We start from the raw sequence: 13,814 nt of genomic DNA on the forward strand, positions 1-13,814 counted from the left end.
TAAAATTATTATTCTGTGGGTTTCCAGTCTATCCATTTATAAGAAAAAAAATTTTTTTCTGACAACAGTGAAAGTAACATAATTGGTCAATTGATGAGTTAGTCATTAAGACCATCCAGTCATGGACTATTTGATGATTTAGCTCCTGGTCTACAAATAGGCCACTTTAAAGGCTTGAAGTGATGGACTGAATTTTACCCGATAGTATGAAAATTGTTGACATTAACAACTGGAACCCCATACACAGTCTTCAAAGTGTTCATGATAAGTAGATGCCGAGAAAGGAAATCATCTTTATATGAATCTCAGTGTCTGGGTTTTGAAATTCGGAGCAGAGAGGCGGGGGGGTGGGGGGGGCATTTTATATTGAGAATGGAAAGTCAGGAGCCTTGGTGAGCCGAGCATGTGTTGCAATTGCTTCCAGGGAACATCGTCAGACCAATAGCAGTTTGCAGAGAACTTTTATGGATGGTATAAATACTTTGAGCTCGGGGCATCATCATCAGCTGACATTTTTCCTCCCTCAGGACCAGCTGTTCAGGAGCATCCCGAACGAGAGCCAGGCACATTTGAGACTTGGCTCGGAGCGGAGAGCCCCACACACTGGTGCAGCAATGTCGGTGTTAGAAGAAAGCCGGCCATTTGCTCAACAGTTATCCAATGTCTACTTCACGATCCTTTCCCTCTTCTGTTTCAAGCTTTTTGTGAAAATCAGTCTTGCCATCCTCAGTCACTTTTACATCGTGAAAGGCAATCGCAAGGAAGCAGCGAGGATAGCAGCTGAATTTTACGGAGTAACCCAAGGACAAGGTATGTCTACGGTAATGCGCTCTCGGTTCGCGTGGCGTTTAACTACTACTCCAGCCACAGTCCCAGAAAACATCATATGTTTTCTCTACGGGCTGTTTCCAAGTGAATATGCCCAGAACGTCCCCTTACAAAAACATTTGTTAATTTCATGGCTTCATAAAAAAGAAAATCATTTTGCTGTGTAAAGGTCTGAGTTAATAAAATCAAGGTATCGTTGTGAAATAGATTAGTGGAACCTCCCATGGAGAAAAACATATTTTTCTACTAAAAAATATTTTAAAACGTTAAACATTGCATTGGCCAAGCTATAATTTTAGAGGCTTTCATTACTGATTGTACTTCAACTGTCCTTTAACACGTACCCGGACTTTCATGACTTTTAAATCAACTCTTTAGTCGTATGTAAAACAATTGTTACTAGCAAGAGAAGATTTGAAGGTTGTATTTGTTTTTCACAACTTTTATTTGGCCAAGATTATAAAATAAAACACGGCATGTCAAATACTGAGATTTATGGCATGTGTTCTCCTGGATGGAATTGTCATTGCTTTGCTCAACTTGCAAAAAGTTGACTATAAGACAATAGGAACATGAATTAACTAATTTTATGTGTGTAGCCAGGTACATCTATCCATGTTTCTTAGAAGAAATTGAAGTATGAGACCAAATGAGAAACAATCATTTTAACCATAGACTTTAAAGGTTATAAAACCATTCACATTCTATTGGACTAATACTCTGTGCAATAAAAACAATTGTTATGGTGACTTTCAAGGTGACATTTTAATTTCTTACAGTCTTTTGATTAATTTCTGGTTTGAACATCAGAAGGCAAGTATGCACATTTTAGAGCCCAAATGCCTCTAAAGTAACTTAATATTTCAGACTCAAAATATACTATATCACGGAATTAGAGAACATAATTTAAAAAAAAAAAAGAGCATTTAGAATGGAAAACTTGCCTTCTTAAAATCTATTCTACCTTTTCAGTTTGTGGAATAATTTATTTTAGAATCTAGGTTACTCTGTAGGTACATGGAAAGCTGAATGAAGGTAGATCTTTTTTGGTATGTGAAGTGGATATTAAGTCCATCCCCTCCCTTACCGAGGAAGAGTGTTCTTATGCAAAGTGAGGAATTTATGTACTCATTCAAAGAGAGGAAAATCTAAATGCCCTTATGAAAGTCTCACAAGAAGACAGGTCTTCAGGGAACAGGCAATATGTAATCCTTCAGCTGACAGCCCTGCTTTAGAATGGCTGTAACTATTTAAATGTGGCACATACTATGGTCATAAATGGAATATTTTGTTTCAGAAGCAGCAAACATAGGAAACTAGAATTAAAAAAAAAACACCATATTTCTAGATATAATTTGAACTTGATCATATGATCATAAGGTGATAAAATGTACTCTTATAGGCAGCCTATAGCTCATTATTTCATAGTCAAATTTCTTGTCTACCTATTAGGAGAATTGCCATACATAAAAACATGAAATATTGGCCAAAAATCTACATGTTTTGTGGAGTGACAAGCGTTTTAGAGAAAGCTATGGAAGCTGTTTTTTGTACATACTCATAAATAACAGGAAACAATTGTCTTCTGTTTAACCTGATCTCCCTGCACTTTCACTGGAAGTCACAGGAATATATGAAATGGCTCCCATGTTTCTGTCTAGTTTTATGAGTCTGTGTTAAGATATATTAGAACTCTAGGATGTCCCAAAAAGGAAAGAAAAAAATTAACACTCACTAATGGAAAAACACTTTTCCTAGGAATATAAATTGGGAACATAAGGTTTATAAAAATTGTTTTGTGTTGCTTTAATATTATATCTATTTAACAAAATTCTTCTTTCTCATATCTTGTATTAATCTATAGGTTAAATGATAGAATATATTATTATGATTTTTATTCAATGCAAGCATAATTAGTCTCCAATTTTATTCTAATATTAGGATGACAATAAAGTACCTTACAAACTTTTTTTTTTTTTACAAAATCTTTCTTGATCTCCTACCTCTAAGAATTAATTTTTCTTTGCCTAGGAAATTATTTATTTCTTCATTTTGACATAGCTCTTCTTTTTATTTACACAATTAAACTAGTTTTATTTTGTTTATATTTTTATAATTAACCAATCAGGCTTCATTATCCTTGTTTAATCTAGCAATTTCCTCCTTCCTAGGAGAGATTATCACCTTCATTTCACTTTGAATTAGGCTTCTCATTCCTACTTTCAAGATTTAGCCAGATTGTTCCCCAGCATTTCTGACGTGGAGTTGCCAAATTCCATGAAATAGGAGAAGATGTGTGTTTTTTCATGTCTCTCAACCACAGAGGACCCTGTTGACAACCTTCTGGATGTCCTCCCCATGCCGTAGTACTTGGGTACTAAGGAAAAGAAACTGTGTCTTACTAGATGCTATTGCAAATCAGCTCATTGTATTTGAGCAACGCAGGGGAGGGTTTTTTGTTTTTGTTTTTTTCTTCAAGTACTTTCCAGTCAGGCTTGAGACCAAGGTATGATTACACAAAGATGCTGGAAGCTAAATGGTTTAAGATTATTTCCTGCTTGATCTCCTTGTGATGACAATAAAACTTACAAATCTGCCTCTTCATCTTTTAACTTGAAGGCTTTTATCAACTCCACCATCACATTGAAGGGACCAATTTATTACAGCTTTTCTCTGTACCTGCTTCCTTTATCATTCTTGCTGTTACACGTCCTGGTTACAATCTCCAAAATATCAGAGGACTAGTCTATTTTTAAAGCTAGCATTATACTTTGAGACTAACCGTGAGGCTAACAGGAGCTGAAAGGTGTTTTCAGTTCAGCAAATGAAGATGTTGGGGGAGGGGTCATAGATTTTATGAAATCACTCCAAGAGCCGAGAAGCCATGAACTAATGCCCCAAGGACACTTCAAGAGGCAGCGACTTTCTTCTGTGAAGAGTGATAATTTCCACATTCTATCTTGGGCTCTGAAGAAAGTTCAGTAATCTTAACTACAAGTGGATAGGGCCAGTTCTAAGCACCTATTTTTTGAGCACCCCTGGTACTGAGGCACTGAAAAAACAAGATATGAAAAGGCAAGATGTATTTTTTCCATTTGTGAATAGTTGATTCTAATTGAGGAAGTGGATATTGAGTTGACCCCAGGAGTGAGCAATGACATGGACTGGGAGGGGTGCTCACAGAATATTAAGAAGCGGTAGATTTAACCGGAGCGAAGTTTCATGCAGCACAAAAATGATAATAAATTGGGCACAGATATGAAAGAATTCAAATGGCAGGGTAAGCAATTCGAACATAACTTTGAAGGCAGTAGGACTCACTGAGAGTTTCTGGTGTGAGTGAAAGTGGCAAAAGACATGTATAAAGCCTTAAAGTACATGTACATATAGTAGTGATCTTCGGAGTGGGACAGGTTTGAAGTAGATCACGCAGTTAGGCTCCTGCCATGGGGAGATGAGGAGCTAGACTTTCCTGGTGGTGGTGGTGTGGATAGAAAAGAAAGAATGATATACAAATAAATAAAAAGAAGGGGCGCCTGGGTGGCTCAGTTGGTTAAGCGACTGCCTTCGGCTCAGGTCATGATCCTGGAATCCCGGGATCGAGTCCCGCATCAGGCTCCCTGCTTGGCAGGGAGCCTGCTTCTCCCTCTGACCCTCCTCCCTCTCATGCTCTCTCTATCTCATTCTCTCTCTCAAATAAATAAATAAAATCTTAAAAAATAAAATAAAATAAAAATAAATAAACAAATAAAAAGAAGAGAGGAGCCTGGGTGGCTCTGCCTTTGGCTCAGGTCGTGATGCCGGGGTCTGGGATCAAGCCCCACATCTGGCTCTCTGCTCAGTGAGGAACCTGCTTCTCCCTCTGACCAACCCCCCCCCCCGCCCCCACTGCTCATGCTCTCTCTCCCATTCTCTCTCTCAAATAAATAAAATCTTAAAAAAATAAAATGAAAAGAAGAAAGGAATGAATCTGATGATACCTTTAAATGGCATTGGCAGAGAGCAGATATTCCTTTAGGGGAGCTGCTTGTCTCCCAGAACTAGATGTGGACACACCTAGAGGAAAAATACGTCAGTCAGCAGAGGGATTGGTTAGCTGCCAGGCGCAGGCGAGCCCCCAGCGTCCACCCAGGGCCACGGCAGGGGTGCACCCTTTGCTGCCTGAGGAGCCTTCGGGCTCACCTTCCCCTAGTATGAAACGTGGGGGTAAATCAGGAAGCACTAAAACTAGAATCTGCATTCTACTCCTACATTTGATTTATTTCTGTCTTCCTCTTGTTCCACTTTTTCATCACCAATATCCTTCTGATTATGACTTGGCTCTCCCTGTGGATCTGTCCCCAGAAAGAGAATGAGCTGGCTTGCCCCCAGGAGTGTGTTCGTCCGTGTGACATTTACGCTTCTTGCTGTAAATTAATATGTTTGCATCTTGATATCACTCTTCGGTAGTGTTTTGTGTTCTTTGCGTTTTGAGTCCACCTCTGACGTGTGCATTTGCTCCGGCTTTGCTGATAGGTCAGGTTTCTGAGGCTGCAAGGCCACAGACCAGACTTTACACTGTGGAAAATTCATCAAAGAAAGGTCTCTCTGTGAGGCTGCTTGAAAAACAATCCTCGTGACATCCAGACTCTTCGGGCACTCCTTTCACAGTGGAGACTTTATATAGAATGCAGAATGCACGTGTAATCATCTGAGACACTATCTGTTTTTCTGAGCTCATAAATTTGGTTTGGGGGTTACCATTAAGCATACAGTTTTCTTTTTGGACCTTGTCTATTGTTGACGCTTGAAAATAGGCTAAACTTGCCACCACAAGTCAAATGGCAAACGTGCTGGCCGTTTTGGAGAGTAAGGTAAGCTGGGTAGGAAAAGCAGCTAGAACTTTATATAATGTAATATCATAGCTTTCTCCATCAAAAAGTCCATCTCAGGTTTGAAAGTAGCTTTAGGAATTTAGCTCTCCATCGGATGTCAACCACACCAGCAGCAGTAATGTTCATTTTGCCACGTATTTCATGCAGTGTGTGGTACCGTGTGTTGATTGTGCTGGGGTTAGTTATGTTAGGAACGTGTCTCAGAATCTCAGCAGTGAAAAATTGCAAGAGGCAAATCTCTAGGATCACTTCTTTCATGGTGTTCATTATATAAAGGTATAAAAATACCTGGAAGATGTGAGAGCTTTAGACACATTTTCTATACTTAGGTGGAGCTCTCTGTAAGAATAACTTGAGCCAGTAGAACTGTTCTTCTGTGACAAAAGGCAGGACATTATAATCAAAAGTGCTACAAAAAAAATGTTTAAGCTATTTTCATTTTGTCCAAGCTCTACTATTTTTTTGGAAATGTCAGAACACTTTTTTTGGAGGATACCATTATAATAATACTGTGAATTAAAAATGGAATCTGGAAAGTTCCAAGGTCACAGAAGACTGTCATATTTGTAATGTATTAATATCTTTCCTCTTCCTCTATATTTGGAAAAATGAATGGATTTTGGGGATTAAAGAACTTGGCATAGTGATAACAGCTTGCGAGAGGTCAGTTTTCCTGGGAATAGTCTTCTCATGCCTTTTGTCTCTCTCCCTTCCTTACGTCATTCAATTATTTGCTCCTTTATTACTTACAGTGTTGACTTGTGTGTATTCTGTGACAGGCACTGTGCTAGGCATTAAGGATAAAATACACAAACGAACCACAGTCCCTTTCCTAAAGGTGTGTATCGTCTAGTGGGAGACAGATAGATAACCGAGTAGTTTAAAAACGTGCGAAGTGCCATTTTACAAGGCTAGAAAAGATGCTGTGAGCACAGAGGTGAGAGTATAGGGATAAGAATAGTTCTGCCCAGGACATGTCAGTTAAAAAGAAATCTTACTGGCAACATACATATTCGCTCCCGTAATCGTGCATGTATCCTTCTTCATAATGCTCAAAACCTTCCCAATTCCTCACTTTCACTCCCCCATTCACTTTTTCACTTCAATTGTTGTTGTTATTATTATTATTATTATTATTATTATTATTATTATTTCTTTTTTTTTAAGATTTTATTTATTTATTTGAGAGAGGGAGAATGAGAGAGAGCACATGAGGGGGGTTAGGGTCAGAGGGAGAAGCAGACTCCCTGCCGAGCAGGAAGCCCGATGCAGGACTCGATCCAGGGACTCCAGGATCATGACCTAAGCCGAAGGCAGTCGCTTAACCAACTGAGCCACCCAGGCGCCCTATTATTATTATTTCTGACTCAATTTCTCCTACCTAAATTTTTATCTAAAAGCTTCGAGTTTTATTGTAAAAAAATGTATTTTTAGGAAAGAATAAAGTATGCTTATTACTTATCCACTAAAGTTTTTGAAAAATAGCAGGTATTGTGGAAAAAAAATTTAAAACCAAATTTTGTATGTATTGATAGGAGGCATTGTTATAATCAATTCTATAATTTTTAGATAATAAGGACAGTTAAAGAGTGAAAACTAGGTCTGGACCTTCTGCTTTCCGATTTACTATCTCTTTTAGACGATGGTAAATTATTGAAATAAGATTTTTCTCGTTAATTGACGTAACTGATACAGTTTGGAATTTAATTCAGCTCAGTACTTGGACACCTTCTCTGTTCCTGGTTCAATGTTATCTGCTCCATGTAGCTAGATGAATACATATGTGTGTATACATGTGGGTGTACATATGGAGAGATTTGTATATTTATCACAGGTACTGCATGACTTGCCTTTTGAGCCAAAGGAGGCTTGGTTAAGTGGGGCCAACGTTTGCACATATAAAACAGCCAAACAGCAAGCAAGCAGAAATTCCTAAGGTCTAAATAAAAACAGTTAAGTTCTGTAATGACTGTTTTCTAAGGAAGTCTGTTGAGATTATCAGGCACTTCATCAAGAAGATGGGGCTTAAGATAAAATTTCAGAGGCAGAACATATCTCATTATGTACAAGTAGAGATGAAAGCAAGCTGAATATACATGCAAAGAGGAAGTTTAGAATGTGGAACTAAACAAGCCTGGTTCGTCTGGGGCAAAGACTGGTGTATAAATATTAGATAAGGATTCACAGTTGGGTGGTGGGTGCCGATGTGAAAAATAAATACACATCTTCTCAATCACACATCCAAAAGTAAATAGTTCTATTAAGAGGTCTCTGCTGCCTTTACTAGATTCAGGCTACACAAAAAGAGCCTTTATCTAATCACGGAAATAATTACGACCAGAGGTATTTTACAGAATCCTTGGTGTGATGAGGTCATGGCACGTGAAATATGTTTATTTCACGAGCTCCATCTCAGAGAAGACAAAATACCTCCTCGACGTGGACTCAGAAAGTGCACATCCTCAGAATGCCTCGGTGGCAGTTGTGTGGATTGCTGTAATAATTTTAGCCCAGTCGGCTCATTTTCCAACATGAGGAGAAGAGAGGAAAATGTGTCCCCAGTGACAGACGAGCCATGTCATGGAAAGCAGGTGGAGTATTTGGAACGCCTCTTGCTCTGAAACCACCCTCAAATCCTTTTTAAAAAAAAAGAAAGAAGAGTTTGCTTACAGACTCTGTAGACCTTTTGGCATTTCTTCTCTACCAGCTGCATGAAGAACAAATCATTCATTCTTTCCAGCCTTCTCTCGGCAGTACTACAAAGGAGACCATTGGCTTTTTAGATGGCAAATGCCCAAAGCATATCAGATCAGGGAAGGAGAGTCGCATAAATTGTTAAATTGTTAGCACTTCCAGGTGGCCTGTGATTAGACAAGTCCACTCTGTGAAATTAAGTTGGGAGAGAACATATATTAGAATGATTTTTTTCCTTATGATTTCTTTTCTTAATCTTACAACTCTCCATTAGTTACCATGGGACAGGTTTTTTAAAATCTGCCCTCTAAGCAGATTTAGGAGTTTTCTAGAAAAGCCCATGGAGAGGCTAGGGAGGCGTGCAGGGACAAGGTTCCCATGGGCCCCTTCCCCTTTCTAAACAGGATGGACTTTCAGAGGAATTTTTCTCTAAAGAAAAGGATGAAATGATGTTTAAACACAAACGCTCTGAGTTTGTTGAAAATATGATGCAAGTTACATGCATCTTTACAGAACCCAACCACCTTATAAAATGAGTCACAACGGAATAGGCTTTCAACATTCTTTCCTAGGGATTAGAACAACAGTAAACATTTTGGGCCCGTCAGGAATGTGTGTGACTATGTGAAATGGCGCGAGGCCATCCTCTCCATGAGGGCAGCTAAAATTTCCATGTCACCACTACCTATTGAGCAAAATAGAAACATTCAGAAATACGTACACTCCTTCCAGAAGGCTTAGAGCCTTAAACTGTGGACAAGGACAAACAAACTGAAACATAATACTGAAACACCATTCATGTTCTTAAATAGAAACACTGGCTCATCTCAGTCATCAAGTGCGAGGCTTGATTTAAATGGAAACGGACAGTGATACAATGAACGTTAAGGCCCGTCCATTGAAATCTGCTCTTCGCCCTCATAATGCTGCAAAGTTCCTCGGGAGCTGATGGAGTTGGGTAGGCTGTTGCCAGAGCACTGGAGGAAGCCATTCTCCTAAAAAGGTCTCAACACAACACAGCCACAGTCAATAATGAGCACATAAGTCGTGACTCTGGGGGACGGAAGCCCTCCGTAACAACCAAACACATCTTTGATCAACCACCAAGGAGATTTATGAGCTCCTTCTGTTTGCCAGATGACCTCATGCACTAGAGAAACGATGATTCCTGTCATCGACCAAGCACAAGGAGCAGGTCATGTTTAGCATGAATTGATGCACCAAATGAATTTCTGAATTTGGAAGCTTTGTGTCTTCTTTCCCTCTCGAGCCATGATCCAGAATGAGGAAATAGGAAAAGGAAAAAGTGCTAGTTCCTTCAGAGCTCAAATACATAGAATCACAGATCTATTGAGCCTGGGAAGGAATGAATATTTCTTCATAGTGACTCTCCAAGAAGTAAAAGAAAGGAAGCTAAACAAAAATGTGAACATCATTCTCTCCATTCCCCGTAGTTATGACGAAATTGCTCATCTAGTAAAAATCTAGTTTGGCAGCCAAGTTTTATGGCTACTTACCATTAGTCAAAGAAAGCCACAGAACAAGAGTGATTTGGGTTGGAGGGCCTATCTCCTATATAGTGGATATGAAGTCCTGAAACAATACCTGTACAACCTAATTGGCATGACCTTCCAAGAATGTGGAAGGAGAATCTGCTTAAATAATCTCAATCTTTAGGGTACACTGGAGGTAGTAATATTTTTAAAAAGAATTTTATTTATGAAAGTTAATTAGATTCAATGATAGAGATTTTTATAATCATTTAAAGGTTATTTTTAAGTAGCACACAAAAATGACCATAAACCTGGTTCTATAGCATTATAACAAATATTTTGATTATTAAAAAAATAAGATGTTTGAAAGACAAAGGATTTAACTAGAACAGAAAAAAAGCTAAGTTTGTAATTAACCTAAGGCTTAAGAGGCAAACAGGATTCTTGCCAAATACTTGGATACTGAATTGTAACAAGACTGCGGGGGAAAGCTGCATTATTCTGGAGAAGGCAAGTACAATTTACTAAGGAAAAAGTCACCAGGACCTTGAAATAACTACCAATGGCACATAAGAAAAACAATGCCTTGGATATCAGAGGAATTCAGCAAATACTTATGGAATGAATAAAATACCTTAAACTGGGAGGAAATAGAGCTTAAAATCACGTTGCAGGTAACAGTGATTTAGCCATCCATAAATTATTCTGTCATGTTTCTGGTACCTTCCAGCTGTGAGATCCTAGGAAAATTGTTTAAAGTCTGCAGCGGTCAGTTTCTTCATTATTAAAATGAAGCTAATGATATTTATTTCAGAGGATTATTGTAAATTTTCTATGAGATAGACTTGAATTACTTAAACCATTTGTCACAGTGTCTTGGAATATAATTACTCCATAAAAGTGTGCTCTTTATATTATACAATTTACAATTCTTCAAAAACAGTACAAAACTGCCTACAATTTAGTAGCTCAGAGAAGCATCGATAAAAAAGAAAGGTGGAATTATAATACATTGTGTTTGCTAAACAGTTGTTGTAAGCAGATGCTAATGCTAGGACATTCTTACTAAGCAACTAAGTGTTCTGCCCGGCATCATGTTAGAGATTTGGGTAGATGGTTTCAGACCTTACGTGCTTGGCTTTATTTATGTGTTTATTGAAGAATAACCAACTGAAGTTCTGAAAGGTTGAGTCTTTCTGAGCCATCAGTTAGGACTGGAGCAAAGCAAGGCAGAGGGTTTGGCTGGTGTGTGGCAAGGACCTAGATAGAATGCTATGGTGGAAAGGCGAATTCAGAGCTGATGGTTCTTAAATTACTTGCAGACATTTCTTCTACCATCTTACTCTGTCAAAGGAACTCTCCCAGGCAGAAATCCCTTGGATGGGAATGTTTTCTTGGACCAAATACCTGGTCAAGCTATACTGTAGGAACGCCTGGTCTTTTCTGGAAAGGCATTACCATGAAAGCCCAATGGAACGTTACTAACACATATAGCAGCAAATTTCTGTTTACTGTTCCGTGGTGAGTGCCTTAGAAAGAGCTGAAGCTGCTTAACCTCCAAAATACCAAAGCACCGGATATTAACTTCCTCTGCCAAGCCTTCTTGCCCTTTTATTTTCTTTTCTCTTAATCCCTGGCAGCTGAAAAGGGAAGACAAAACCCAGTCATGACAACAGGAGCAGTGAAGAGCTGAGTCAGTGCGGGCAGGGATTTGGCTTTTTTCCTTTATTTTCTCTGTTTCTCTCTGTCAGCTGGTCTCTCCAGGAAGCAAGCAAAACATAATTTTTTAGTCTATCTTACAAGAAGTTTTTTTTTTTTTTTTTCTTATGAGGCAGGAGAAAAATAACCCTTTAAAAAAAAAACAAGCAGATTATATCTGGAAATGAAGATGCATGATTATTTCATAGGGTCATTGAATAACCTTAGAGCCTATCAATATTTTAAATGGTCTGAGGCCCTGTGCATAGGTTTGCAAAATATCCCTCCAAGAGCTTCCAGGAACACTTCTTTATGGGGCCACTGCAAAGGTTATCTGAAGGTGATTATGCCTCTATTCAGAAAAGAATACATCACGGATAATGATTTCATCTCCCCTCTTCAGTAGGAGACCATTAAACTGTATAGTGATGATCCAAGCCATAGGAATATTCAGGCTGTTAGCTGCAAGGTCCGAGGCAGGAATATAATAATGGACAAAGCACTTTCTCAAAATGGAATATCTAAATGCGACTTTACTAACTGGGGAGTAACACAGCGACCCCCACATTTTCCTGAGGTAGCTCGGTCTAGCCTAGTCTGCAGTAGGCCTCGGAGGAACCATGAAGCTGATCCAATATTGGCCATTTGTTTTATGAGAAGATAGGAATCAGTTCCATGTTTTAATGTCAGAATTGTAATATTCCAGCAGAAACGCTATTGCTCCCAATGGCTTCATCCTCGGTGCTTTTAAAGCTATGTTTAAAACTTGGTAAAATACCCATCCAATAGTCATATACCAGACTATATGCACAGTTGTGCTTAAAAGTTGTGTACAGAACAGCTTTTCGGAAATTACTGGATTTTTGTCTTCCCATGTCAACTTGTCACTTACAAGAGTCCCTTCAGAAATGAACAATCTATTTATTTTATAAATGTAAATTTTTCATATACTACATTTTCTTAAATTGAGATCCTATCCTGGTAAATATTATGTGGTTACTATGGCAGGAAGAGAAGATGAGAAAGGGAAAAAAGTGAATCCCTTGTTTTCCAAATTCCCTGTAATTGGACTTAACAGGGTGCCTAGCATGTCCCTTGACCTTTTCTATCCCCAGCTTTGACATTACATGACCCAGCTCCCACTTTCTGACAGCGCTATGTCATATTTTTTGTGTAATTTACAAAGTCTTTCCATACACCCTATCCCTTTTCATCCTCATAATTGTCCCCTACAAAGTCCACGGTATTAAGGCTTCTTTTACCAAGAAGGAAACAATTTAAAATGTAGAGGAACTTGCTCGAGGTTATTGATCTCATTAGAGGAAAGTCAAAACAGGAGTCCTGGTATTTTAACGTTGCTTCTGACCTCACTCATCTTGACCATTTGTGGGACTTTGTGTTTTTTTGTTTGTTTATATTATGAAGCAGGCAGTGTCCTTTTTCCAGAGCTAGCTCTTTTTCGGGTTGCAGTCCATCTTTTGGGGTCTCTGTAATAATCCCAGCCAGACACAGAATCACTTAGCATTTTCTGGGCTGCTCCCCCACCCCCACCCCCCGGGCCTCGTGCTCACGCGTGAAGACAGGGCGTCGCATCATCCTCGGAGCTGACCTAGCAGGTGGCAGGTCCTTACCAAATAATCAAGGAAGGAAGGAACAAAGGAAGGAGGAAAAACAGAAGGGAAAAGGAAGGGGAGTCAAACTTAAAACCATGGATTTTATTACCACTTTCCACAAAGCACTTCACCTATTCTTCTCATGCGTCGCCCAGTGGTATAAACGTTCACACACTGAGTTCAAACGTTCATGGAGAGACTCGGGGAGTTAATTCTCAAAGAAAAATGAAGACACAAAATCAATACTGTCTAGAAGTTAAATCTCTAATAATGCCCTCCACTCTTCCTTCTTAATCAGACTTATTGTCCCTTTTCCGTGATTCCTTTTAGCCTCATGGATGGGCATGAGCCTTCCTCCTCAAATAAAACAACCCATTACCTGTCTCTCTTTGACTAGAATCAGTTAATGGCTGTTAATGTATTCAAGTACCTTATACAGCTCATAAAAACTCAAAGATGGCTTGCCTTTTGGTGAGGGATGCTACTTGTTTACCTTTTGATTTCACACTTTAAGTGAATGCATTTTTATTCTTAAAATGTTAGACTTTCTGAGCCAACTTTCAAATATTACTAAATGTAATATTTGTTCGCTTTAAGCTGAATGCTCATTATGG

General features: G+C 38.8%; 1 protein-coding gene across 1 annotated transcript in view; it reads left to right on the forward strand.

Annotated features, from left to right (window-relative positions):
• The first annotated feature begins 493 nt into the window (after positions 1 to 493).
• Positions 494 to 13,814, forward strand: part of ASB5 (ankyrin repeat and SOCS box containing 5) — a 50,261-nt gene continuing 36,940 nt past the window's right edge. Inside the window, exon 1 of the mRNA XM_035004295.1 lies at positions 494 to 810. Coding sequence (XP_034860186.1) covers positions 615 to 810 — 196 coding nt within the window. The 5' untranslated portion in view covers positions 494 to 614. The remainder of the gene's footprint in view (positions 811 to 13,814) is intronic.

The sequence above is a fragment of the Mirounga leonina genome, unplaced genomic scaffold (assembly GCF_011800145.1).
Source record: "Mirounga leonina isolate KUSES-001 unplaced genomic scaffold, KU_Mleo_1.0 Mir_128, whole genome shotgun sequence".
NCBI lineage: Eukaryota > Metazoa > Chordata > Mammalia > Carnivora > Phocidae > Mirounga > Mirounga leonina.